Raw genomic sequence first — 27,969 nt, 5'->3', positions numbered from 1 at the left:
ACACTCCTCACATGCCCACCTGACCTTTTCTTGCCCTCCCTTGGCCACCCCAATGGAAAATGTCTAGCCCCGCCACTGTACACAGAATGACCTCCACCTAAAACAAGCCCAAATATTCAAAGAAACTACCCCAAATTCTTCATTCACATGTGTATAAAGTGTAAACCGTAAACCCAGTTAACCATTTTGGAATATAATGTCAGGAATCGAATTCTCTTCAAAGTACTGCATGGCACTAAGTGAACCCCAAGGTTTTGGCAGTTGGAGTAAATGCAGCTTTCCATTCACTTATGAAAAATAATACCAGGGAGGATGTCCTTGTTAGGACACAGAAAAAAAAAACTTAAACCTTACTTGACGCCAGTCTTCAATATTATGACACTAAAAAGTCTTAATAGTAAAACAGGAGAATGACTTCACCAAATCTAACAGTTATACAACGTAAAATTTCACCACAAAATATGTCAGCGGTCACCAACATGGTGTGCCACCTCTAAAAATTCAGTAGCTCACCAGTCATGGAACATTGTGATTTCCTAGGAATGTTGTCATTTGAAAATGCTCACACTAACAACATCGGGATCTTGTCTTCATCTCGCATATAAAAGTCAACATCTCCAACGTTCCGCTCTTGATTCCACACGTTTAATTTCAAGTGAGTGTCAATTGCCCCGATGCAGAATGCTCCGTAAGGCACTACGAGAGGAAAGGGAACCCCGAGAAGTCCTGCGGCGTCACGGCGTGTTTTTTTTTTTTTTTTTTTTTGTGACGGGCCTCGCAAAACGCCTCCCATCGTCCGGCACGGCGATGGAGTGTCAAGGTCACGCACACACGGTGGTCCCGGATGGGAATTTGGCACCTTTTAGTTTGCTCTGCAAAACACAAAAAGATCCGCATTAAGTTTGAAAAACACATTTTGAAAAATGCTAATCGACGATTGGTGGCCATACGTACCCTTTTAGATTTTTACACTCTCCGTCCCGTACACATTGTAGCCTTCACGGTACGTGGCAAAATTCTGGCTGTTCACCGGAGGGGCTGGTTTAAAATGTTGGGCGTTCTTTGCCAGTTTGAGTCTTTTGGTCTCTTGCCGAGACTTGTAGCAAAACTCTATGAGCGCCACGGTCATAGCCAGGCCCAGCCCCCCCACCAGAATATAGAAGACTCCTGCCACATTGCTCAGGCTTAGTGCACTTGTCTTGTCCTGGGGGAGGTAAAGACCATCATTAAGGCTTTTTTTGGGGGGGAAGCGGCGAGGCGAGGCTGCAAAGCATTCTGTCACACGCTAGCCGACTCTGACTAAAGCCCCTTCCGGAGGCCGATTAAGTAACAACTAGGAAGGTGAATGCAGACAAGTGGTAACTAACGGTTGCTTTATTCTAAAAGGAAGGCGGTCGTGGTCGTACAGGTCTACATGTGAAACCCTCATTGAACCCTCAAACTTACTCCATTTTGCTGCTTTTAAACGCCAAACAATAATATTGAAAGCAATTTATGCGAGTTTCCCTGTTAAACTGCGCTACACTTATTTAAAAAAAAAAAGTGCACTTATTTTATTGCAACTAAACCTGTGACGTGATTGTTTTAATAATGTGAATAATTTTGGTGACAGTGCAAATATGAGCCTAAAACTTTCTAATGTTATTCCAACTTGTAGCTGCAACATGACTTGTCTCATTAATTGGAGAAAGTAAGAGCCGTCATCACACCTTTCAGTTGTTTCTTACTAAGCGTATTCAATTGGTCACTACTTTTAACTGAGACCATCCCGCGAGAAACTTGATTCTTAAGACACCCCTTCCAGGTGAAAGTGGCATTCAAAAGTCAGTTTGTGAAAAAACAAGTCGGTAAATTGAGCTAGAAAACACTAATAAATTCCATTTCAATAGCAGCCTGGATGATTAAATAGCAGCAGGATGGTTTCATTCCAACGTTGCTTGATGGCATGAGTTCAAAAAAAGCCCCGCGGCGTGATCATGCTGTAACTGGACCGAGGAATCGTCAACTTGGACATGCATGAATCATGATCATCCACTACGTAATTGTGTGCAGGGTGAGGTCGATGTACAAATGTTTCCTGGTGAAGTTGCAGCTACGATGTCAGAGATGCAGATATGAGCGACTAGGCCACAATGCACTGTTTGGGGCAATCAGCATAAAAAGACCTGCAGCGACTGACCTTACTTCCCGAGTCCTTGGTTCCACATTCACCTTTATCGTACCACCATTTGTTTTTCAGCTTGTCTAAGATGCCTTGTTCACTGAGTTTCAATACGGCAAGGTTTACTGGAGTTCTTCACGTGGGAAATAACATAAATAACATTTGATTATGTTATTTTATGTTATTCAACTTTGTCAACTAGTTGATACTGTGCAAAGCGATCACAAGTAGGGTGCTGGCCAAGACATGACAGATAGCAAGCGACACTAGATCGAGAAATAAAACGTCAGTACGCAGCTTACGAATGACCTGAGCCTCTATTTCAACCCGTAGCGTGCCAGACCCTACCCGTGGCGCTCCGAGTAATCGGCACACACTGACCACAGGGCTAACGTTTGCAGAGTGAGGAAGCGGCGCCTGCTGCTGCTGCTGCTGTCGTTTGGCTTCTGCACAAATGACGTGTTGTTTTAAAGTAGACGACTCTTTATTGCTGCGAACGAGCTGGATCAAACGGGAACCCTTTGTTGGCTAACGAATAAAGCTCTTGTAGGTTAATGAGTGACAAAATGGAAAGGGTGTGACAACTATACATTAAACATTTGAGATACTGGACCTACAATGCGCTCCAAAAAAAAAAAAATAAAAAATGTGTATATATATATATATATATATATATAACATTATATATATATATATATTAAGTGTATATGTATCCGTATATGTATAATTGTACGTATATGTATACTACATCCCTAGACATTAGTATAAGTGACAGCTACCGTTTTTTTCCGTGTATAGTGCGCCCCCATGTATAATACGCACCCTAAAAATGGCATGCTGATGCTGGAAAAAAGCCTGTACCCATGTATAATACGCACCCAATTTTTATGAATTTTTTTTTTTTTTTTTTTTTTAAGTCCCAATGATCGTCACACACGCAGGGAGGCAATGGGTCCCATTTTTATAGTCTTTGGTATGGTCTTAACTAGGCTGGATGTAATTTTTTTTGTTGGCGTTGATTTCTCCGACTGCCGATAAACGCACCACCGCGCTCCGTGCGCGCACAGGAAAGAGGCGTGCGGACGTGAAAAAGGCGGCTCTGTATGGGAGAGACGTTGAAGAGGAATAAAAACACCCTTGGAAACCAAAACTTGGTGATTTCAAGTTTCATTTCGAGGGACATTTGTCACGTCTCGTCCCCAGTTTTGCTATGTGTCTAGGTTGCCATAGTTTCTGTTCGCGTCGCCCCTCTCTTCCTGTGTCACCTCAATCGATGTAACGTGTTTTGTATTTAAGTCCTGTCTGCCCCTCGCTCACCGTCGGATCATTGCATGTGTTACTGTCATGATGTCTGTTTGCTTTCTGTTCCTGTCTCTGGTAATGTCACCCTGTCTTTTTGTTCCACGACTTTGTCGGTCAGTCCTGTTGTTGGTTTTGTTTTCTAAAAAGAAATAAAATAAAAAAAAAATAAAAAAATAAAAAAAAATTGTACCCATGTATAATGCGCACCCCAGATTTTAGGACAATAAATTCATTAAATTTTGCGCACTATACACGGAAAAAAACGGTATTACTATACTGCAAGTACGTAGAGTGAGATGGGCGTCACAAATGGCATCCGCAGCTTATCTAGTGTGTGTCCGAGCGACCGATGGAGGCGAGAGGAGACGGCTCGTTTGAATCGTCCCCCTCGTGAGTATCCGTGTCCCGCTCAGCCGGGAAAGAGAGGATGACTCGACTCGTCTCCTCTTTCACAATTGAATTCTGCTGCAAGCTGAAAGAAAGGAAGTGAGTGGCACAGATGGATGCACGCTCTGACGATTGTGGACATTGTAGCAATGGAAATTTCCAGAAGAAAGTACTGTAAAAAGTTCAAAGCTGTCAGGGCATTTGTTGTTTATTTGCCAGTATAAGTGCACAATCATTGTGACAAGTTTCAATTTTGATATGTGCCACTTCATGGCGTAAAGTATGTCAAAATGATTGTTGCAAACAAGGATACACAAACAACAAATTGCCGCTTCCAACTTTTAAACAGTACTGCTCTCCGACAAAGAAAGGAATAAATAAGAAACTAGACGGGGTTGTGACGATGTAAGACACAAACGAGGCCCCTGGTAACATCTTGTAGGGCTCCGCCACACAGGGGTGACCATTGAGAGACCGACGGAACGTTATTGGTCTCGTTAGAATTCTCACGTTTGCCTGTGATGCTTCATCCCCTCAAGACAACGCTGTTCCCTGAGCCTACACTATAGCGCCCACCAGGGGGCGCACGTTTAAGGCTTTTGAATAGCCAACCTTAATGAAGCTTTCACGTTGGCATGTGGTTAGAAAAAAGCAGGCATTCCAAATGCTTCTTCCCGTCTTTCCTAGCCACACGCCAATCATCTTGGGAAATTAATTGTACTTTATTAGCCAAGGAAAGGGTTCCTGTTTGATCTCAGCGGCAGAAAATAAAGAGGAGTGAGAATCGTATTCATCTCGGCCAAAGTTGACTTTGAAGTGACGCCAGCCTTGCCGATTACTCCGTTTTAGGACACCCGACTTTGGTGACATTGAGGCTGACCTTAGAGTCACCTCCCCCGCTGCCGCACTCTCCTTTGTCGTACCACCATTTGTTTTTCAATTTGTCCAAGAGGCCTTGCTCATTCAGTTTTAACACTGCCAGGTTAACAGCATTTCTTGAAACGATAAAACATAACTTGTAAGAAAAGGAACAGGTCCGTGAGAAATCTAATAGCGGGAATAGTCATAGTAGTCGTGTTGAAAAATTCAGTAGGGGAGCACGGAAGGGACAAATTGGTGGAGAATTTGCACTTGTGTGAAAAGGTAAGAGGCATTTTGACATCCATACTTAGAGAGGTGGCGTGGAGAGTCACATTCTTTGTACGTACACGACTCACAGAAAGTTAGGGTTCAGGATGAACCTTCATTTTAAGCTTCTCTAAACTTTTCAATGCATGTTTGATGTCTCAGTGTTGTTGCGTAACTTGCTGTTGGCCACGGAGATAATTTTTTTTTAAATTATGTGCAGAAATGAATGTGGTTGACCTGCTGTGAGATTTGTTGGACGCATGCATTCAAAGCTTTGGAGTTAGCTTAAAATCGGTTTTAATGCATTTTAGGTTCCTTTTGAAATTTCACCCGAAAGCCCAACCTCCCTAACTTTCCATGAGTCGTGTAAAGTGTGCGGGATGGGGACGACCGTTGTTTGATTAGCAGAAAGAAAGGAAAGGAAAAAAAACATTCAACATGCTGCTCAACATTCAGAAACTAGACTTGCATATGCACAAATAAAGAGAGGTCATTTAGAGGTAAATTAGGAAGCAAAGGCACCAAAAAAAAAAAAGTCGGGAGGGATAAAGGGGGAGACCAATTAAAGATGGCAAACAAACAAAAAGTCAGCAAGAAATTGTAAGGAGCGAGAGACAGACAAAACATGAGATGGAAAAGACTCGTGAAGGTAAAGAGAATGAAGGAGTGTGACAAGGTGACATCAGGGTGGCTGGAATACTATAACAAGATGGAGCGCATTGTTATACTATCCCACCCACCCTAATGCGGAGCCTTTGGGTGTGGCCACGCCGTAGCCTTTCGAATCGAGGTTGCCGCCCACTTTCATGGTGTCGCACGGCTTCCGCTGCTCTATGTACTCATTCATGGTGGACTCCAGGAGAAAGGCAAACTTGCCCTTTGACTTTCGTACCCGAGACACCCCGTCAGGTGTCGTCTTGGCAAACACCGACGGCTCCGCCGATTTCATGTACGACCACATTTTCTCATAAACGGCTATTTTGGAGCGCTGCGTTTGGAGGGAAAGAGACACAAAACAGAGTTAGCTGATGTACAAGTGGTGTGAATATTCCGAGCCAGTCGTGCGTAGCGCTTATCTGCCCCCTTGTAATGACGTTAATTAGTCCAGTTAGTTCAGCCTTTAAGCCAAGCGGCGAGGCGGAGCCAGCGCGGGCCTTGCGCCAGAAGCCCGAGGTCGGGCAATCTGGCGGCGCAGTAGAGATAAATAACAGCCATGTTTCCACCCGGGAGTCACCTCGTCCTTGTCTGATCCCACCAGCATCTCACAGCCGGGAGGCACAAACAATTGAATACATCCAAAGTCATATGACAATGCTCATTTTATGTTTTGAGCACTGCCGGTAACGTTAGCACTGTTGTTAGCACCAAAACAACAGGTGAGGTGTTCTAAATGCGCATATTCACGCATATTGTGTTTGTACTTAGGCCAAAGCTAGTTGTGCTTTGGCGCCACCTTTTAGCACCTTGATGCTATGGTGGCGTGAATAGAGGAGCTTCATTTCTGAGATGTAGTGCTTTGGCGCCATCTTTTAGCATCTTGGTGCTAATGAACGACGGTGGTGTGAATAGAGGAGCTTCATTTCAGACTAACGTAGACAAAAGCAATTTAATTGTCATCTGTCTCTTGCCGTCATTGGATAACATTCTGCTCCACGTGGCATGGTGCTGAATTAAAGTGAAGATAATGTGACCTTCTGTTTGACTCGAGTGAAGAAGTGCCTCAGAGGAAAACTTTTCATTAGCTTCTAAATGTCTTCAAGAGGTCGTTTGTCACCGAGCGCCATAACCAAAAGGCAGACAGGCAGAAAAACGACTCCGACTCTCTGGAGCATTTTTTTTTTTTTTTACAAGTCGGGGAGAACTGAGGGGACATCATAAAATAATTAAGCTCTTTTGTTTCTGTTTGTTATTCGGCGCATATTGAAAGAACGTGCAAGCGTGACTCTCACCACGGGAACATAAATAATTCAGTGCAAACCGAACAGGTTGCAAGCTCGGGCTATACGATGTGAATCATTCTTGACATATGCGCAAGTTTCCATCATCGCAGCGGCCATATGCTTTTCATATGACAGTAACAGCTGATGACAGTTCTGATGACATTATTTTCCCTAGTACATGAAGATGAATGCTTGTCAACATTATTATTACTTTTTTTATTTATTTATTTATTTTTAATATCTATTTTTATTATTATTATTACTATTATATTATTATTATTGTTATTATTGCTTCTTAGGGATCATATCTAAAAAATGCACATTACTAAATATATTAACTAAATACCTTATTGGATGTACTTTTATTTCAAATTCAATATGACAGCATATAATACAGAGAAATGCTGTCAGGAACACACTTATAAAACTGTAAATCATGTTCCCAAAACAAATCCCAAAATAATTCCGAAAGATTCTGCGAAGGATTTTGAAGATAAAGAAGCATTTAATGCGATGATTCACCGGAAAGCCTGTCAGATATTCCTCCTCCTCAAATATGACGTAGATCATGGCATGCACTAGATAAATGTTTTGGATTGTTTCTGAATATTTCTGCTTTTATTGATCCAATGTTCCAGCTATTTGTAAAAATATAATTGTTAGTTTTAAATTTCAGAATTGTACGATTTCAGCAATTATCTCAGAGCGTGTATTCCTTATCAGATTATGAATATAAATATTTTTGGTCTTTCATTTGGGGCTCTTTTGCACCGTTAGAAAAACATTCAGTGCATTGTCGGAAGTGCTAGTTTAATTTTTAAAAACCTCGTCTCGTGTATTTTTAATTTCCTAGCCTAGCGAGGCGTGGCGTACTAATTGGATTCGTTACACCAGGATGAAAAAAGACTAAAGATTATCATCTCCGTATAAAACGGAATATTCAATAAAGCACTTGTATTGGATCTCATTAGATTTTTCGAACGTTAGATTAGTCCTGGTGTGTGCAACAAAATAGCTAGCGAGCTACAATCTTGATGGAAAATCTATGCGACACCGAGCGCCACTTTAGAAGTTCCGTGCAGGAAATGTAATCTCCAAGTTATTGATCACACATCTTGCTTTACGGGATGCAAGTCGGTACGTCGACTCACCCTAAAGAACTCCTTTGTGGAGCCTGAATCTAACGTGCCGTAGGCGATTTCCGTTTGCTTGGCCAGGTCCTCGGCACCCTCGATGGGAGAAACCATTCTCTCCACGGTGAGGAAAGCCGCCAGGTTGGCCGTGTAGGAGGAGATGATGATGAGGGTGAAGAACCACCACACTCCCCCGACTATGCGGCCCGAGAGTGACCTGGCGGGAGGAAGCAAAGCGGACGGGAGACGTAAGAGCAGCGAGACACGGCCAGTGTTGCACGTCAACTCCTTTTAAAGGGGACGTCTGCTCAAAATTTTAGTCGAAACACGGAAGTCTGATTAATATTGCGGGATTATCAATTAAGCAGCATTTTGGGAGTTGGAGGGGGCGGCCTTTTTCCCACTTGCTGTCTATTGAAAACGACATCACAGTGGCTAAGGGCCTAACGTCACGTGGCCAAACCCGGAAAACTGGTGAGCCGTGATTGGTCGTTACCTGAATCCTGGAGGCTCGGGTTAGGGTTAATTAGCCAGTGGTGACTTGTCTTAAGCGCTATTCATTTGCAGTCTGGACGCAGCCGCTGCTCTGGATGGAGGGAGAATCAATAGCACTACAAAAGCTTGCGAAATTTGTCGCTAGTCATTCTAGAGGAAGGAAAAGGTGTCAGAGTCGCTTCACGCATGTCTAGCTGCGGCCCTGGTCGTCATGGTAACATGCACTCTTTTTATCGTCTGAATAATCCAGCTGCGGTCTTTGAGAATCCTTGCAGAAGAGATCAGGGAGATATGGATGGAGCCGTGGATGGAGTGCCTGTCTCGGATGGCAGACACTTGAAAGCGCTCGATCGGCACAAGGCGCCGATGGCTTTTCATTTCCACATGAAATGCGTTATATGCACCAAGTTGATGACCGTAAAACGGGACATGCAGCAAAAACGCGGTAGCCCTCCAAGAGTCACGACGAATTAGGAGAGGGGGGAGCGGCGGGGACTTTGCAATGAAAAATGAGCCCTGTGCATTTTACAGCCCTCAGCATGGTGAATATAAGTTAGTTTGTGGAGGCGGGGCATGGCAGCTCGGAATCCGACGGAAGCGCGGAGACGGAGGTTGTGACCGGGTTTAGTAAGGCGTGAAGTTAGTAGTGAGGTGGGGGTGGAGGCGCAGCCCAAAATAACCTATATGCACCATGGCCGGATGGAGATGTATGTAACGGGACTCTAAAATGCAAAGAGATGATGAGAGGCGGCGGAGAGGGAAGGCGACAACCAACCTTGGCGAGATATCGCATCCTTGCTGCATGAAGGCACCCAGCGAGAACCACAGGCTATTAAAAATGCCAAAGTCGTTGGGCGGGTCGGGGGGGCTCTGAGGGTCTTTGGCCTCATCGTTCTCATCCAGATGCCACTCGTAAGGACTGAAGCGGCTCACCAGGAACAGCACCACGCTCACGCCGATATAGGCGAACACTATACACATCCAAATCTCATAGGCCAGCGGGTCCAGGAAGGAAAAGACGCCGGGCTTGGACTTTTGAGGCTTCTTTATCATAATGGAGATGCCCAAGCTCATAAAGGGCTTGGAGAAGTCTATCACTTCTTCTCGTACCAACGTTATAGTGAGAGGAGCCACTGCTATGTCAGCTCTCTGTGGAAGCGGGAACAGGTACAATACACGTTAGCGTAAACGATATGACACACCACCCTTTGCTATTAAGCGCGCCCGGAGTGGCGGACGGCCGGGCCACTAATTAACTCATTTCCATAAGTTACATAAAGCCCAGACAGAGGGTGCCACCAAGTCATGATCATTTCATGCTAAAAGTGACTTTAATTGGCTTTAATATCAACGTATGCAAAAAGCAGTTTGGAGAATTGTGGGAGCTTAGAGTAGTCTGCAAAACATCATCTCTCTCGGTAAAGATGAGTCACCAGCATTTGTGTTGGTTGCCGTCTTTGTCTCCCTTCGACTCCGCATTATGAATCAAGTAAGAAGCTTGCAAGACAGCCGCGGAGGAGCTTATGTGGGCAGTCCTTGAAATGTGAATCAGCGTCACCTCTACTCGACCTCCCCTACCCCCGCCCTTGGCAATCGCGCAAAAACACATTTTACACAAAGCTAATGTAGTTGTATGAACAAATATTCATTGTCATAAATACATGGTCATTTTTGAAAAATGGAATCAAGAACAATAAACCGATACTCACCCCATAAACCAGTTCACCCACCATCCCGTTCCACGTCTTGGTCTCTGGATCTCTGGCTCCGTATTTCCCATCCGGAACTACCGACAGCTTATATCTGATCCCCACGTGCTTTGCAATTTCAGTCGCTAAATCGACACAGTAGCCTTCATATCGGTCATTCCCGTCCAGCTGCATATAGTTTTTCTTGTACATCACATATGGCGCTTCCTGTTAATCAGAAACAGTTTGAGTTGATGGCAAAGAGATCACACGGGTTTTGGACCTTAGCGGTCACAACACAGAGGCATGCAGGCGTGATGCAGGGGGTCGAGCGGTGGACAACAATCAGACAGCATCATGGGGCGGGGAGAGGGTGGAGGGGGGGCAACACACACCAAAAAAAATAAGGGGGCCGCTGCTGCAGTAAACAGACCAAGAGTAGCGCACAAAGCAGGAAATCAGGGCTCCCTCATACGAAGCTCGCACTAAAGCTACGACTTGGGGGGGGGGGGGGTTCTGCTTACGTGCGTTGTATCAGCATGGCACATAGGGCGGGGAAAGGGGGGGGGAAGTGAACAGAGCATTTTTCCAGTTCATAAAGTAAACGTCAGTGACAGAGGAGGCATTGACCCAAGTGGCGATATTGATAGAGACGTCGTAATTTGTCAATCAGGGTCGGACGAAAGTATTCTTGCAGGAAATGACGTTGCATTTAGTTCTATGTGAATCCCCGGAGGTCCCTCTTCGGCACTATTCATCTACGTCCGTGTTGGTTTCATCGAATCGGGTTTTGGACAGAATTTAAATCATGGCATGTCAGAAAGAAACTTGAGATGACTGTGATTTAAAAAAAATGAAATAGTAAAAACTGTACAAAGAGACAAACAGTGAGGGAAATAATGCTTTGACGTTTGACAGTGTGACTTTTTGAGTTCTGAATTTGCCTAGCATGCAAACATAATAGACAAAGTCAGAAGTGAGACAAGGCCGTGATTTTAAATGTAAGATAAGGCGCACCTTATTTTACATTTAAAGAGGCCTGATGATTCCACACCGGAACTACTTTTAGGTACTGAACTCGGAGAACTTGAGGTCCAATAAGCAACCAAGGGCAGGGTGACCTTTGGTTGCTTATGTCCTCTGAAGCCGGCCGGCCGCTCGGAGGCTCTGTCACTGAGCGCTTTACTCGGTGAGACGGAAACACCGTTACTTACGTACGCGCCCAAAGCCAACGGGCTCAATTGTTATGGTTACCAATGCCGTTATTGTGATGTCACTACTACAACAGCCCACTGGAATATAACAAAACCAAAATGCTTTGACACCCACACGGATACAGTTGAAACACTCTTTATGAGCAAGTCGACTGTTTCAACATGTAGTGAGTGGATGGAAAGCAACTCAAAAGAAAATAGTTCTAGCCTCCCAGGACAGATTGCAACAATGGACACCTTGACCTTGAGTGGCAGAAATCTTGAGGTGAAACATTTAAAACCTGCTTGAGAGTGTACCATAATAGTAGTGACCACAATTGTTCGGTTTTCCACAGAAGACGACTCGTTGGTGACCTGCTGATCCATTATAAATACAAATTTTTCATATTCGTTCCAGTAGCCGATCTGGAAAAAAAACAACACAGATGGTGGCAGTTATTACGAGACGGATGTACTTGGGGGACAGAAATACCCTCATTTTTTTTGTAGATAGCGTTTTGCTAATATGCTAATTACGCTGATACAATTGTTATGGCTGGCACAATATGTTATGTAGCTTCACCTGGCCCTGACTTCAGCTGAGTAGGAGGACGCTATTTGCGGCTCTGCAAATCTTCTCTTACATAACCAGAAAGCAGCATGGGTTGACAAAGACAAACTTCATCTTTTTCACATACTGTACTCTTCAAGAGATTGAGGCGGTTGCTTTGTAGGGGATCGTTTCTGTTTTTGTGTAACCTCCTAAGACAGTAAAATGAATGTTTTTGATTTTTTTTTAAGATGGCGACTTAGTTAGCGCTCATGATAATTCTGATTTGGTAAAAATCCACAGTCCTGCCATCATGTAAATGATAAAAAATACAGTTTTATATTACCCATAAAGATTAAAATATCTTAAACTACAAGGTCCAACCAAGTTTGAGCTAAATATAACATATAAAAAACAAATGTTCAGACTCTTGGAGTCAGTTACAAAATGTAAATTAATACTCAATTAGTACACTTTAGAAGCATAAATTGGAGACTTGCATCTTACCTGGTCGTTGACGTGCAAGTTCTGAAGTCCGCTGAGATGTTTAAAAACATTTTTATGTCCGTACACATACAACATATAGTGATGAAAAGCTAAATTGGCTAAATCACTCAAATAACGGTCCCCTTTTGTTCACTTTTAATGGAATACAGGAGATTCCAGTATCCAGCTTTCATAGCCCTTCTTTGTTTTTGGAGATAGATACAGCTTTTTCTCATTGAGCTGCAGACTAAAAATATGAATAAGTATAATCGAAAACTGATGACAAGTTCTCTAAGCGACACACAACATGTCCTTGTCGTATCAGACGTCAACGACGTACAGTGTCGAGCCGCTGGCACAGTCTGGTTGTTTGTCACAGTCTCGCCGACAATAAAAGAAGCGACAGTTATTGCTTTGTTCAAATCCAAAGTAAATGTTGGCCACGCGTGCACGCGGCAGATTGAACAAACTCAAGGATACTGAGGACAAAAGAGACGAGAGACTGATATGCTGCCCGATTGCCAGTCTATTGCGTGTAGTCGCATTCTAATGGCGCATTTGGTGGCGACAGATGAACACAATGACAAGATACTGAGTCCTTTGAAAGGAGAGGTCAAGCATCTTATTAAAAGTCCAGATGGACCTGCTTGCTCACAGAGCTGGCTTTTTAACACGTATATGCCACACCGCATTGTTGGCCGCTGCTCGCTTTAGTGGTTTGTCTTCACTTTGCTATATGTTAGCAACCATGTGTATGCTAGCTAGAAATTACACGTCGTTATGGGCCCACAGGTTGTTAGCATGCTATAGGTGTAAAGAATTTCTGTTGGGGCCAAAAACGTAACAAGCCCAATAAATATTTCATTGGGATTATTTTGTCGATTGAGAATATAATTTATGAATTTGTGACTTGGTGTCATGGGCTAACAACTGACATACCTTCCTCGGGCCTCCTGTCTTCATTTCGTACACATCGATTGTGTAGTTAGCTCGTCGCCCGAATGTGTCAAACTGGATGTTTCCGGTCATGCCTTGAACTTGGACCTGGTAGGCACAACAGGCGTTAGCGGATGTGACATTAGGAACACAACTACATTGGAACTCTCTTTGTGAATGTGCCCACCATTTTCAGAGCTCGCTCTATGTCAATGCCTTGACTCCAAGGCACGGCAGGATTAGCGAGGCAGTCGCCCGCGCTTCCCCTACGGGACACGTCCACACGCTGGCGGCGAAGGTAGCGGAAGGCCTCCGAGATGATAAGAATGGCGTCGTGGGTCAGTGCCGATGTGTACTGCGACACACAAAAAGCCCACCAGATAGTTATTTTAAAGTTTTTTTTCTAAGACAAAAGACTCAGTGGGTCTCATCGACCTTCAGTGGAGTGTTTTTAGCTTCTGGGAATTCTCGTTCATCAAGACGCTCCCAGCGTTGGAGGAACTGCTGCACAATGACGCTTTCCGGGTTGATGATCTGGAAGCCTGTGATGTTGGCTCCACCAGAAAAGACCCTCTCCAAGCTCATGTTGGAAAAACCCTGGAGGTCAAAAACCGTAGTAAGCCGCAAAGTACATGTCAGATAACAGCATCATGTCGTTTCATCGCCAGTCGATTCTTCTGGATCACTTTCTCACCAGGTTGGCGAGTATATAGTGGTATCCTCGGGTGTTTTTGCCCGCAATCACCACCTACAAGGAAGAAATATTCAGTGAGTCACAGGCGGAAGATTGAACAACAAAGACCTTTATGGGTTTTAGAAGGCAGTCAGAAAGGAGAAAATGGGAGTAAGAAGTGACATTTGCAGCGGAACTCGTGAGCGCACTCCAACATGCTTGCGTGTGTGCGGGAGACACACAGAGGCGAGACGCCACGATGACACCGCCTGCTCCTTTCCATTAACTTCAACAAGTGAAATAAGGTCAAGGCTGCAGCAAAACTGCCCTCTCGCACTGCTTCCTCTCTGCAGTGGCCGCCCCCCAAGCCCTCCCCCCCTTTGTCACTGCCTCCTAATTAGCACCAAAAGTAAACTTCTTCAACGGGCAAACCATGCTTTCATAGTGTGACTGTGTCGGGTTTTCCGTAACAGAGCAGCAAGCTTAAAAATGGCATTGTGGAGGTGGCGAGTTATTTTTTTTTTCCGTTCTGTGTACACCCCCACAAAGCACACAGTCAGGCAATCATTTCTACTGCAGTGTATTTCGGAGCATGTACACAAATTACTCTTATTCACATACGGTATCTTTAATTTTAAGTCTAAAATAGCTTGTCTTCTATAAGTGGATTTATTCGGAGGGGGGGGAGGGGCAAGTGGCCATTACAAATATTTTTAGGATCCTGATGCTCTAGTTTGACGCTCCCTTGGGATTTGTGCTTTCTGCAAGTGCTTGATAACGTCAGAAAGATGCTGGAGGCCAGTGGGACGCTCACAGAGGGGGGTTAAAAAAAAAATCCTTATGAAACAGACTTCCACAGCAGACGTGGACCAGAACAAATACAAACACCTGCTGCCTGACCTTGAAACACATCTGCATGTTCATTGAAATGGTTCTCTGAAATTTGAAAACATGGTAGATCTCTCCATCCATCCATCCATCCATCCAAGAAGAGAGAGAGTGAGTAAGCTTCAGCTTGGCATTGACTCTCCATCATCCTGTGTGAACGAGCAGGTTTGCTCGGTCCCATTTGAAGTCGGGGCGCAGTCAGAATATTCCCAACGGGCTCACGTCTAATTACGCAGAATGTTTAGCGCCGAGCTGGATGTGCGCCCAAGTTTCTTCAATCGGATTTGCCTCCCTAGCCACTGATGGAAAATTCTCTTTGTTTCTCTGATACACTGTCGGCTAGCTTCTTCACATCTCCACTGTCTGATTTTGGTCCCTTTTCACCAGTCAGCTAATTATTTCTATTGTACCTAAAAAAGTCAACTGCCAAAAACAAAGACCTTGCTTGTATCTGTTATTTATCTGGATGCTGATATGAATCATTTAGCATAGCCTGAGAGTCGAAACTGCTCTTTGACATGCTCGTTAGTCATCACCTCATATTGTTCCGCTTCTTTTTTTTTTTTTTTTACCACAGATCCTCCTCAGCATCTACCTCAGCCTTCATTGAGAATAATAAAAATGTCGCAATTATGAATAGTTCAAAACAGCAGTTGGCGCCAGACGAAAAGCCTCGGGGGTTCGGCTAGCTGCAAAATAAATAAAGTAAAGGAGGTCAAAGAGCCTGAAATCAAATCGTTGACGGATAGAGCTCCGCCATCTTGTTCAAGCTGGCAGATGCAGAGCGATTGAAGAGTCGCATCGGCATGCTTTAATGAAGAGCCAAGAATCACGTGCGTAACGGTTGCTTTCTGACGCCTGCGTGATCTCGGCTGTTTGCCTTTGTAAGCGATCTTCCCTCTGGCTAGGAGGAGAGGCTATTTATAGTAGGCTCATTGTTGTTCCCGTTCTGGGACAGTGTGTCCTACTTACATTTAGAGCCAATATCACATTAAAGCAAGTGTTGATGTCACAGCTCCGAGAAGGAATTGTTCGTCTCGGACCGAGGAACGGTGAGCCTCTTTGGAGGGCACGCTCGCTCGGCTGTCGGATGTTGCTTTACGAGGCTTTGTATTGCCGGCGGGGCCACTTGCTGCACTTATGCGTTAGCTTGTTTACCCGCCTGAAGCACGGTTGACTTCAAACAAGGGGCTACAATAATAATAAGAAGAAGAATGATGTTAATAATAATAAGGAAACAAAAGTAATAATAATAATGATGAAATATAATAAAAATTAAAATAATAAATATAAGATAATAATAATACAAAATTACTAAAAATAATGAAAAATAAAATAATAATAAGGAAACAAAAATAATAAAGATGAAATGTAATAAAAATTAAAATAAATATAAAATGATAATACAAAAATACTAAAACTAATGAAAAATAAAATAATACCGTTTTTTTCCATGTATAATGCGCAAAATTTAACAAATTTATTGTCCTAAAATCTGGGGTGCGCATTATACATGGGTACAAAGAAATTTTTTTTTTTTTTTTTTTTATCTGGATATGATACGGAGGCCGCTATTACAGATGCGCTTTCTTCTCTGCTGTTCACTTCAAACACGCTCCATACGAACACAATGCTCTCGTATCAGACCCTTGCTCGATCACCTGCTCGTTTGCTGTCACAATGTACCCTACACAAATCCGAAACATTTCTTCGCTATTGAGTTTGCTAGCACATGCGCAGTGATACTGACCAGCAGAATAACATCCGGTTGTTCCCAAAATTGATACTTTTTCTGAAATAATTTAACGTTTACGGACTTAAGTAAGAGTCAAAATTTGGGTGCGTATTATACATGGGTACAGGCTTTTTTCCAGCATCAATATGCCATTTTTAGGGTGCGTATTATACATGGGGGCGCATTATACATGGGAAAAAACGGTAATAATGATAATAACAAACGCTTCAAAACTGTCCTCCAAATGATGCAGTAGCAAAATAGCAGAAAGAATCACACCTGCTCAAGAATGGAGTTGATCCGGTTCACCTCGCAGTCGACGAGGAAACGTTTCTCCTGCCGGCGGTCCATCTCCTCAATGATGCGCCGATACTCGGTGGGGTCCACGATGTTCCCCACCGAGCGAGCCGTCACCTGCCAGTTGTTAGCTACAGCCGACTCCATGATGGCCTGGAGGATGGCAAAACCTGCGGGATTAACACAAGCGCATTTAGCTGCAACCACCATACTCTCAATATGAGTCCTTATCTGTTAAAACCTTTAAACCAATCAATCAAAGGTGAAGTTTAATATTGTATCTCTATTAAAGCAGAATTTATGACAGAGCTAATCTGATTGGTCGGTGCTGGTGTACCTAAAAAAAGTCGCAGCAGAGTCTCTAATCTGCAGTCAAAATGCTGAGCTGAAGAATCGCCATAGTAAGCACAATAGGTGAACCGTAAGTGAGAGGCAGATTTACTTTTGTAGCGCTTGGTGGGATTGAGTGGGAGGAATCACGTGAGTCATGTAGAATCAAGAGCTGCTCTTAAACTCGCTCAGCGGCAACGTTAAATTCACAGGGGCGCTTCAAGAATTATGTCAGCAGTCACATCAGGTCACTGCACATTTTGTGAAATATTCACTTTGTGCTTGTGTGGCTTCCAAATCGGTCTTGTTAGGTTCGTCTAACTCTTACTGGTATTTATGAATACAGAGCATTGTATTTTACGTGTAGGTCAAAGGAATACGATCGTTACAAATGGTGACTGATTGACTGGAAGCAAGTAGGTCATTGCCACATGCCTGAAGCCATGGACCTTTAAAAATAAAATAAAAGTAGTCCACATCAATTATTGTCAATATGCTGGGAAAGAAATGTGACACTAAAATTAGAATTGGAAGCATTAACTCTCTCATTAAAGTTTCTACAATACCCCAAATCTCCCTAAAGTGCTATTCTTGCATTGACTCATTCACTGCCATTGACGTCAAAGCTCCGTTTTAACTGAAGTAGGAGATTCAGTATAAGATTCCAAATGTGGAGCATGTGTGACTCAATCATCCCACTCTGTCAAAACGACAACATCTGAATGAATATCAATCATCCCCAAAGGCCCGCTGCTGCATTGTGAATGAAAGCTCTCTGGAAAAGCGACCACAGCCTCCATTCGGCCCATCTCGACGCCTCACATCAGACGGCTAATATGCATTGATCCAAAAGAATATACGTGTGCACAGTTAAAGCACGGGGGTGACATGATGGCTGGTGACCTTCAAAAAGTCGTGCATTAAGCGAGCGGCTCTCCAGTCAGATGTGGCCTTTAAAGACAAGTGCATCTCCACCGGGCGCCGCCGTATCGGCCACTCGGGAGGCTCAGGAGCGCCCACCTGGTAGACTCTCTGGGTTTTGTGGATAAGACGCAGCTGATGGCCCCAAACTGCTCCTCAGTCTGACATCGTTCAAGCAGGTCAAACAATAAAATGTAGCAAAATGTGAATCGTTAACGCCGGCAGACAAGTGGAATGAATCGACTCGATTGTATTGAACAGAGTCTTTTTGGACCACTTTGTAAACAGATGGCCTCATTTTATAAGCGACAGCAGGCAGGACGACCATCAAGGACATTTCACCGATTCAATTATTCGGAGCTGCCCTGTAAAATAATGCATGGTCAAAATGGAACGTAGTGAGTTGTGATTGGCTGGCGAGCTCTCCCGCAAAGTCTGTAAGCTTATCGACGTCAACTGTCGGCTCTAGAAATATCCCAACTGGTAAACAGAATTTTTTTCAAGCCGCTAAAATCCTTTTTTTGCAGTTAGTGAGAGACCATGCATTAATGCTTAACCATGTCCTCGGAGGATATTCATGTGTGCAATTAGCCTAAAAAGGCAAACTCCCAATGCGGATAACGGCAGCTTTCTATTCCAAATTAGAGCGAGTGCAGCGCCACCCCCTGCCAATCCCGCCCGCAGCCCCAAAGCGATCATTTGTTATCTAACAGCCGCCGAGTGCGTATTTGCTCACAACATGTTGAGCATTCGCACCTCTGCGTGCTTCCTGTTTGCGAAGCCGTCGTGTGATCATTGTCAACTTGCAAAATCCAAACGGACAAAGAGAGGCGGCTAACAAGCAAAGCGCTCTTTTCAAACATGATGCGGCCTTTTTTTCCGCTCGCTCTCATCCTTTCTTTTCTTAATAAACAACATTTTCTCTCGGGGGGCTGAGCAGGGAAGCGCATGTCACATCAATCTCTTTCATAATGCATAAAGACGTCTGGCTGTAATGGCTTTTTGTTATCCTGAAAGCAATAGTCCAGAAATAGATGAGGGGAGAGAGTAAACTGAGCCGAGTGGGACGGCAGAGCGGGCTTTCTTAAAGCGCCGAGGTTGGTGCACATTCTGATACGAGGAGCTAAAAAATCAAAAAAATAAAAACAACGGGGTGGATTTGACAGCATGGCTGACAATGCCCCGGCACACAAGCTTTTGCTGACTCCTCTGTTCCTTCCTCGCTTCACTCGCCGCCTCCATAGAAGAAAACCTCGCTGCTAAGACGCCAAACAACCAGCCAAGAGATGGAAACAATTGACCCGAATTGCTATCTTGCTCTTGGCCTCTGCTCAACTGAAGCAGCAGGAGGTAAAATACTAGCAGAATTAAACCGGGGCCCTATAATATAAAAATAGGCTTCTGTATATATATATGTGTGTGTCTGTGTGTGTGTGCGTGTGCGTGTGTGTGGTACTCAGTCATATCATGCATAAGTGCACAGACCCCAGGCTAGGCTCGATGGCACTTTAAATGCATGAACCTCAACCGACTATTCTGCTGATCTTGCAGAAAAAGAAAAAAAAGAATATCTTCTCGTCTTCCACCCTCTAATAGGCGTCGAGATATGCGAGTGACCTGAGGCCCAACTTGGCAGCCTCGTGCAAATGGTCCCCACAGATCATCACACAGCCTCCAGCGGGAATTTCCTTTCGCCAGGGTGTAGAGATGATAACGGTGGTTTTATCGTTAAGCTGCCAACACATCATCTTTTTTTTTTTTTTTTCACTTTTATACTTGTCAAGTACATTGCGGTACCTCATCTTCGGTACGAAACGTGGATTAAAGCCTTTCATCTAAAAAAAAAAAAATATATCCGGCACTTTGAAACTGTATTACAGCAAAGCAAGTTCATTCTTCGCTGGGTGCATTAGGAACTGTCCAAGGTCCTGAAGTTCAAAACTGCACAACAACTTACTGAAGCGAAATAAATGAAAACAACGTGCCAGTGCTAGTTTGCGTTTTGTTACGCACTTTGCTGCAAAAACATGGATTTGTGTGTTTTGTCTTCACACAATAAATCCAAATTTTGTGTAAATAAGCAGATGGTGAAAAAAAAAAAGCTAATTGAAAGGACTTTAAAAAAAGTACACAGCCACATCATTTATTACATGCATGAAAAAGGCCCAGTTATGTCTTTGTATTTGGAACCACTTGAAAAGCACCAATGTGTCTCTCGACTGCGCCGTCACACTTTTGTCCTCCTTTTACGCTATGATGTTTATAAGCCCTAAAAGAGCCCTTGAAGAGGGAAAAAAGAGACTCTTGAAACCGAACACAGGCCCCCAATATTCTAACCTGGCATAAAAAAACAAGATGAAATCTCATTGATGTGTGTCCTATTGAAGGTGCTTTAAAGCATGGAACAGCTGCTTTGAGGCAATCTTACTTTTTCTTTATGAGCTCGCTAGCCTGACTGTAGAGTGGCGGCTCTTTAGCAGCGGGCAGTTAAGCAGATGTTTTTTTTAGATCAACGTTGAATAAAAAGTCTCTCGGATCTTTCAATCCGAGCTATTGACGTTTGATGGACAGGGGCGGGAAAGTGTCGCGGGAAATTTTACACAAAGTTCCGACTGTTTGCGAAAACATGAACGTGATTAGGAATGAGAATGTGATTGGATGGAAAGAGTTAAGGGGGTGTGGCCAATGCAGGGAAGCAAATGTTTATATTTTTCTTGTCTCAATGACAAAAAAAATGTAGGCATTTATTAGGATTTTATTTTCAGCGAAATAAAAGTGCTCTTTATGACTTTGGATTGGGTACAATTTGCAGTAATCCGCCAAGCGTTAATAAAGCTGGCAAGGTCTGACTCGAGTGGGCAGCTGGTGAAGAGCAGATGTTGCCCGGATCGAGAGGTCTTTTTTGCCGGCAGGCTGTTAGAGGAGGACGTTTCAAAGCCGCTAGCGGATGACGTCACACTGCAGCAGATAAACGTGCAACGCTTCCTTCTGCTTTTTTTTTTTTTTTATGACATTGCTGTCTCGAGGAGGCAGGCTGGCTACCTTTTCTCCTTTTGTCTCATCAAATGCAGATTTTGAAAGTGGTTAAACCTTCAGAGCAATATTTTTACAAGTCATTTTATGGAGTGTGACAAAGTCCACTTGACTTCAATGAAGACCGATTCTGATTTAATAATGCTCCTCATTTTCAATTTAAGACGCGCTCTGGTGATTTTATTGATTGATTGATTGAAATAGAAAAAGGGGCTAACGTGCCTCTCGGTAAACAGGGGGATGTGGGAATCCGTTTTAAGCTGCCGTGTTTACACTGCGTCTCGCTGCGGATGGTCAGGAGCCGCGTGGTGATGCGCTTTTAAGAAGGATGATTCCACTCTGGGGAGGTTACGCACTCCTCGATCATTTTGTCACCGTCTCACCGGCGGCCTAATTAGGAGCTTCTGCAATCTGCCACCGAAAGGTGTCGGCCAGCTCGTTGAAACAAAACGTCCCCGCCCACCCTAAATTGACATGATCTTTCAGATGGGTTTGAACATGACTCAGCTTGATGTGGGCAGAAACTGAAATTTTTTTTTTTTAAAAGAGATTCTTCCATTCTGCTGATATGACCAAATATTGCATGAGTGAACAGATGATGAGACGCCCACCTGAAAGAGAAATATGTAAAGCGAGGCGGGGGAGGCGATGGAAAAAGAAGTGCTCTTGTCCTAGAAATGCTCCGTCGGTTTAAAAAGACTTGGAACGTTCACTCGTGAACGCGCTGGCATATTTAGAAGCAGAAGGCGCATGCTGAAAAGAAGCTCTTACCTCTATCGGTGTCGTAAAGGTAGACAAACTTCTCCCACTTGTAATGGTCCAGCAGACTAAGAACGGCTCCTCGCAAGCCGGGCCTCATCTGGATAACAAACTGCGCGTCGGCGTCGATGGGGAAGCTGGGTGTGATGAAGGAGGTGTGCAGCGCCCCGCAGAAGGAGGTCAGAGTGTTCATGGACTTCCTGTCGTAGAAGCCGAAGATAGCGTAGACCCCTCGGGAGAACTGAGAGCAGACTGGGGGTGCAGAGGTAGACTAGCGTCACTGTGTCCATTCTCATTCTTTACAAATATTACAGGATAAGTGCCAAAAAATGGATAGAATACAAATAATTAATTATTCATTTCTCCACCAAGATAATTGGTGGGCTGTTTGCTCCGCTTAATTCTAATGCCCTACACTTGTCATTGGGCTTCTTGTATCAGCTAAGGTAATGCGGAACACACACACACATCCAATCCACTGCTGTATGCGGGTCCATGTTAATGGACTCCAGCTGTAAATACTGAGCCAAACACACAAGGACTAAAAAGATGCAAGCTATCTTTTTTTTTTTTTTCTCAAAATAATAGCGACCGCCCTCGTTTTAGTCCAGGGAGGCAAACGCTCTGATTTTCCTGAACATCAAACAGACAATTCTTGAAGTGAAGCCACAGCACTTGCTATTCAGGTCATGATGCAAGCGGAAAATTAAATATATCCATAGAACAGCTCTCGGGCCATAAATCATCCAATTGGACATGGTGCGAAAGTTTTTGTCCAGGCAGTCCTTCTCCTGTGGGAACAATACAACGATGAAGCATAGCCTACTAAAAGCGAAACGTCTCATTTGTTTTATCACCTTAAGGAGGTAGAGCTTTTTTTTTCTCCTCTTTTTTTTGTAGGATGTTTCACACTGAGATGGTAGGTGAGCTGAGAGGATTGAAGTGTCTTGCACAAAAAGTGACAAAAGCAGCTCCATTTTGTGATTGTGTAAATTTCCAATCATTGCATTTGATAACATCAGCCTATGTTTATGTAAAGGTTTGGTTCGAACCAAAGAAAAACGAACATATAGAGGAGACGGCTACAGCGGGAGGGGTTGAGGTTGTTGACCCGCCCAAAGGAGGAAAGAAGGAGACAGACGGTACTTGTCCTACCTTGTCAGGGTCGGTTAGAGAGGACACAGCTGCTGTCCCAAAATGGCCGTCTTACAAATGATGAGGTCAAAGACCGCTTCTATTATTGTACAAGCAGAAGGTCTAACGCAAGGCTGTGATAAATAATAAAGTGATGGACGTTGACCTCTTTTTATTTTTTTACGCTAAGGTTTGCCGAAATTTGTTCTAACCCAAATGTACCATTGCGGGATTATTTGAGAAACGGGAAATCTACAGCGAGGCCACAGTGACAAGGCCTGTTTGCTGTTAGAGGCTTGCAGGGGAGAGTCGACTTTATTATTTCACCGCAGCAAAGTGAAAAGGCTGCTAACACTCCACCTACGCCGACTTTCCATGCACAGCAAAACAATTATCCAAGGACCGCTACAGCGAGAGGCAGGAATGAGGCTGTAAAGTGTTAGGTTCTGCACAAGACACAGAAAATGGAAAATGGAAGTGATTATTATTCAAATTAATTGTCACAAAGAATTTGCTTGGAAAACAGCTCAGTATGTATTACAAATGAACAATTAGAAACACTGAAAGGAGATGCTTCTCTCAAAACAATAACAAAACTAACGATTATTTTGATTATCGATTAATAATTTAATTAATCAGGGAATCTGACAGTTTTGAATGGAAAAGAATGCATAAGAAAAATAGCTAATCTATTCGATTATCAAAAATATTTCTCGATTAATTTGATAATCGATTAATCGATTAAAGGTTTATCATTTTATTTTTATTTGATTATTATTTGACTATGTTGTCGATTCATCTGGGAATCTGACAATTTTGAATGAAAAAAAATGCAGGAAATAACACCTAATCTATTGGATTATCAAAAATAATTCTCGATTAATTTGATAATCGATTAGATGTCGATTAATCGAGTAATCATTGCGCCGCTGAAGGATTATCTTTTTATTTTAAGCCAATTTAAAAGTCACACTCATTTTAACCTCCCATTGGCTAAAGCTGCACAAAAACGTATGTAAATATTTTCAATTTGAATCAGTGAGTCATTAATCCCATGGCATCATTGCCTTCCCCTGTGTCCTTGAATAATCTCAGGTCGCATTGGGATTAGATGAACAAAAGCAGGCCTTTGTGAAACCGCCGCGTCACTGCCGTGCGACTTGTCACAAGTCATCACTGTTGCTCTGCTGCAGCCTCGACACGTGAGCACATTCTGATGCCCTGGACGAGAGATGAACGCATCCAGCGGCTCGGCCCCAGCCGATCAAATTTAGCCGCAGCAAAACGCATTTTACAGTTTTACGCCACACATTGCCGATGTGCTGACTGAGCCAGAGCTCTTAGGCAGCAAATGAAATATATTTTTTTAATGGATTTTGCACTCGTCATCAGTCAAGTGCATGTCATGCAATGCAAATCTCTCCTTTGATGAATAGAATGGTCTGGAATATTGTATAACATGTTTGGGATCAAGCTTGGGGGCCATCTTGTCATCTTGGGGCAGGTCATCCAAGTTGACAGGATTCTAGTTGTGATTTTTTTAACCAGACATGACTTTGGGTAAGACCCTCTCTCCAAGGGCTCGCTAAACCAGATGAATCAAATATGTATATACGGCGCAACCATTAATCAAATTCAGCTACTGGTGCTTAACGTCCAATCAATATATCCTGCAACCTCGCATGAGCCAAAATCGGAGTTCTCTCGGATCTCAGTGACAGCTTCCCGTTTGCTCTTATATATCGTCACTATATTCATTTGTTTCGTGTGTGTTAATCTTTTTTACAATGCACGCAACAATTGAATTGATTTTTCCACTAGGGAACAAAGTAGCACACACACACGCACACAAACACACACACTGAACACCGGCCTCCATCTATTGATCCAAAATGCCAATAACACACATTCGCCATGAGGGATTCGCATCCAGTCATCATCATGTGACCCAGCGAGAGGAAAGCATCGGTTTATTTATTCCATTCCGTTCGAAATCAAAGCTCGCCACCACTTTGCTCGTTGACGCCATATTGACAAAAGAGCAAGTTTGGCAGGTGACACATACAATCAGAAGAAAGATTTCTCAGTCATTTTGGCACGTTATTATGAAAAGCGACGACGTGAGCCGGGGCAAAGCTCGGGAATGACTAACCTATCACTCTGGGCGGAACAGAAATGTGTCAAAATAATCAGCACTTTGGCTTGCTGCATAAACACCCGGCAGGCGAGTGGGACATTATGCAACCCTCATGACTCAAATAAGAAATATATTTAGTTTGCTGCATTTGTCAAACTGTCTGACAGGTGTGCATGATTAAATTCTCACTGGTCTTTTATAAATTGGCAAATGTTTAGCTTGCATTTTTTTTTCCCGTCCTCTCTCGCTGCTGTTAATCCTCTTGATTATATTGTCTCCATTTGAATTAATAAACTAACGGGAAAACTTTCTATCTTATAGATTGCCCACATTTCAACCTTATTTTACTCTCTATGGTTATTGAAAGAAATTAAATTTGAGCTTTTTTTGGGGGGTGTTTATTGCTTTAGCAGCCGCTCTCACCGGGACTGCACTTTGTACCGTGTGAGTCGTTTCAAGCAAACACATCTTGTCACCAGGCAACTGAGTGCAAGTGGATGCAAGAGCAGAAATTGCATTTGGTATTAAAAGTAAGCTGAGGGGGAGACGAAGATACAGCATATTAGTGTCTAATTATCAGGAGGAAAAGTAGCCAAACACATAATTTCATGCTGAGCCTCGACAATGTGACATCTGCCTACACAAAAAAAGCCGGAGGGAAGGCCGCTTAGTAATCGGTTGCGTTCGACTACTCACAGGCGTGTGTGACGGAGAAGCTGTTGGACGACTCCAGGTTGTCGACGTTATAGTTGAGGTGGAAAGGTTTCTCCGTGGCATTCTGGTTCGTGTTGTACAGCTGCACTGCAAACCTGAAGGCGCTGTGCTCCTGCACTGTGGAGCGCATAAAAAGTCCACCTGCAAGTCACATGAGAATGTTTCACATATTATGCAAGATGAATTTGAGGTTGAATAAGACTCGTTTTCTTTTTTTTTGTTTTATTTTCTTTTTTCTTTTTACAAATATGCAGCAGTTTACTATATATTTAAGTTGTAATATCCCCAATCACCACTAGATGGGAGACAGGCCTTAGTTTACGCTACACTAAAAGATGAGAAGTCCTAGTTTGGAATGAAAAGCAGGACAAAATACCTCAATGTTATCTAAATTTTAGGTGAGTTGATTTTTATGGAAGAATGTACAAAACGAGTTCTTGCACTTAATGGCGGTTTCTTGTTTTGTGCCGTCGCTGTTATGCAAGAGAGCCCTTTGCGCTGGAAAATAAATTACAGTAGGCTGTGTGGTTATTTTTTCTTATTTGCTTTAAACTCTTCCTTGTTGGGTTAGGGTTATTAAAATAGAAAGTGTGTGATCCCATATGACCCCACGCCCCCCCCTGCAGTTACGTTGCCCATCAGTTTTTCCTCCTCACCCCAAAAATGTGCCTGGGTGATCGACTACTATGTGCGACCAGTCCCGGGTAACTCTGCTCTCACCCAAAGTCAGCTGGGATGGGGTCCAGCTCACCCAAATTCCTAATGAAGACCAGCATGATCAAAATTCTATTTTGTACAAATCATATTTACGAGTAGTTTCTGAGCTCATTGTTTCTTCAATTTATTAATTAACCAAACATGTTGGCTCACTTTCAAGTGAACTTAGTTACAGGCTGCGCATACTTAATTAATACAAGCGAACTTACCGATGTTGATTTGGTTCGGAAATCCAGCCATTGAATCTCCACACAAGCACAACAAAAGTGCTGCCGCTATGCCCGGCCACATTTTTTCTAGCTGCGTGGTGAAACCAACTCTTGGTGATGGAGGAGCAAAGAGCACGCTCAAGCCTGGTCGAAGGGGGGGGGGGGAATCCACAAGCGGTACGTGATGGGGCTTGTGCCCGCTCCAATGCGTCCTGCAAACCTCGTAAACCCAAAGACAGCGTGTTCTGCACAAAAGAAAGATGCTGATGCTGATGGAGGAGCAGGAAGAAAAGGACACTGTGAGCTCCTGTTTGCTAGATAAGGAGAGCACCAATGGACTGCTGAGACGCAGGGAGGCAGAGAGAGGGAGAGAGAGAGAGAAAACAGAAAGAGGGGGCTCAAACTTGTGTTTGTCGACGATGGATTTCAAGCTCAGCCTCAGTTGCTGCAGTGTGCGCGCGCGCGTGTGCTTCCGATGACTGTCTTCCAATCCAGTGCTAAAAAATCTTTATTGAGCCAATTCACATATTTTAAATTAAGGAAAAAAAATTGGAGCGACAGCGATTCATACCGTTTGTAAATAATGCATTTTCATTATAGAATGTAAATTAGAGCAACTCCATTCATCTGTGCTGTAATCGATGTGATTAAATTTTATACACGTGATTAATGGTTAAGGATAAACACTCTTGTTGTATAATTCAGTGCGCTTTATTCGATTATTGCTTATACCCACGTTGCCGGATATTCCATTAGACTAAGAGAGTAATACAAATTGTATTGTATTATACAATATCAATTGCACCCAGAGTCTGATTTGCAGGAGAAGCCATTAGGCATGACTACAGACATCGCAGCAGACAAAAAAAAAACCACCACAGCAAAACGACAGCCAATAGCCATTTGTCATGTGAACTTTGCCTCCTTTTATATATGGTGATCGCTTGCTATAATCCGCAGAATTACCCAAGTTGTGAGCCCGGGGGAGTGCAGTGGCCTAAATACATGCAGATCTAGTGTTAT

At 43.4% G+C, this 27,969-nt stretch overlaps 1 protein-coding gene across 1 annotated transcript; it reads right to left on the bottom strand.

The window, feature by feature from the left end:
- Window positions 1-9: 9 nt before the first annotated feature.
- On the bottom strand, window positions 10-27,256 carry gria3a (glutamate receptor, ionotropic, AMPA 3a). Its single transcript, XM_061300105.1, has 16 exons — window positions 26,947-27,256; window positions 26,003-26,161; window positions 22,048-22,287; window positions 16,975-17,162; window positions 14,094-14,147; window positions 13,835-13,996; window positions 13,587-13,754; window positions 13,403-13,507; window positions 11,746-11,853; window positions 10,256-10,462; window positions 9,322-9,695; window positions 8,070-8,268; window positions 5,719-5,966; window positions 4,731-4,845; window positions 955-1,204; window positions 10-872 (listed from the first exon to the last, which is right to left on the bottom strand). The coding sequence occupies exons 1-15, from the start codon at window positions 27,026-27,028 to the stop codon at window positions 959-961; spliced, it is 2,655 nt and encodes an 884-aa protein (XP_061156089.1). The 5' UTR covers window positions 27,029-27,256; the 3' UTR covers window positions 10-872; window positions 955-958.
- Window positions 27,257-27,969: the final 713 nt, after the last annotated feature.

This window comes from Syngnathus typhle, linkage group LG15, assembly GCF_033458585.1.
Source record: "Syngnathus typhle isolate RoL2023-S1 ecotype Sweden linkage group LG15, RoL_Styp_1.0, whole genome shotgun sequence".
NCBI lineage: Eukaryota > Metazoa > Chordata > Actinopteri > Syngnathiformes > Syngnathidae > Syngnathus > Syngnathus typhle.
This window is presented reverse-complemented; position numbering and strand designations above follow the sequence as displayed.

What these genes read in the sequence shown, in the direction of transcription:
- gria3a (XM_061300105.1), bottom strand. Translation starts at nt 27,028, where the DNA reads ATGTGGCCGGGCATAGCGGCAGCACTTTTGTTGTGCTTGTGTGGAGAT. An exon ending in CTTCTCCGTCACACACGCCT is followed by an intron (nt 22,288 to 26,002) that starts GTGAGTAGTCGA and finishes CTGCACCCCCAG; the next exon opens with TCTGCTCTCAGTTCTCCCGA. An exon ending in CCTTTACGACACCGATAGAG is followed by an intron (nt 17,163 to 22,047) that starts GTAAGAGCTTCT and finishes TTAATCCCGCAG; the next exon opens with GTTTTGCCATCCTCCAGGCC.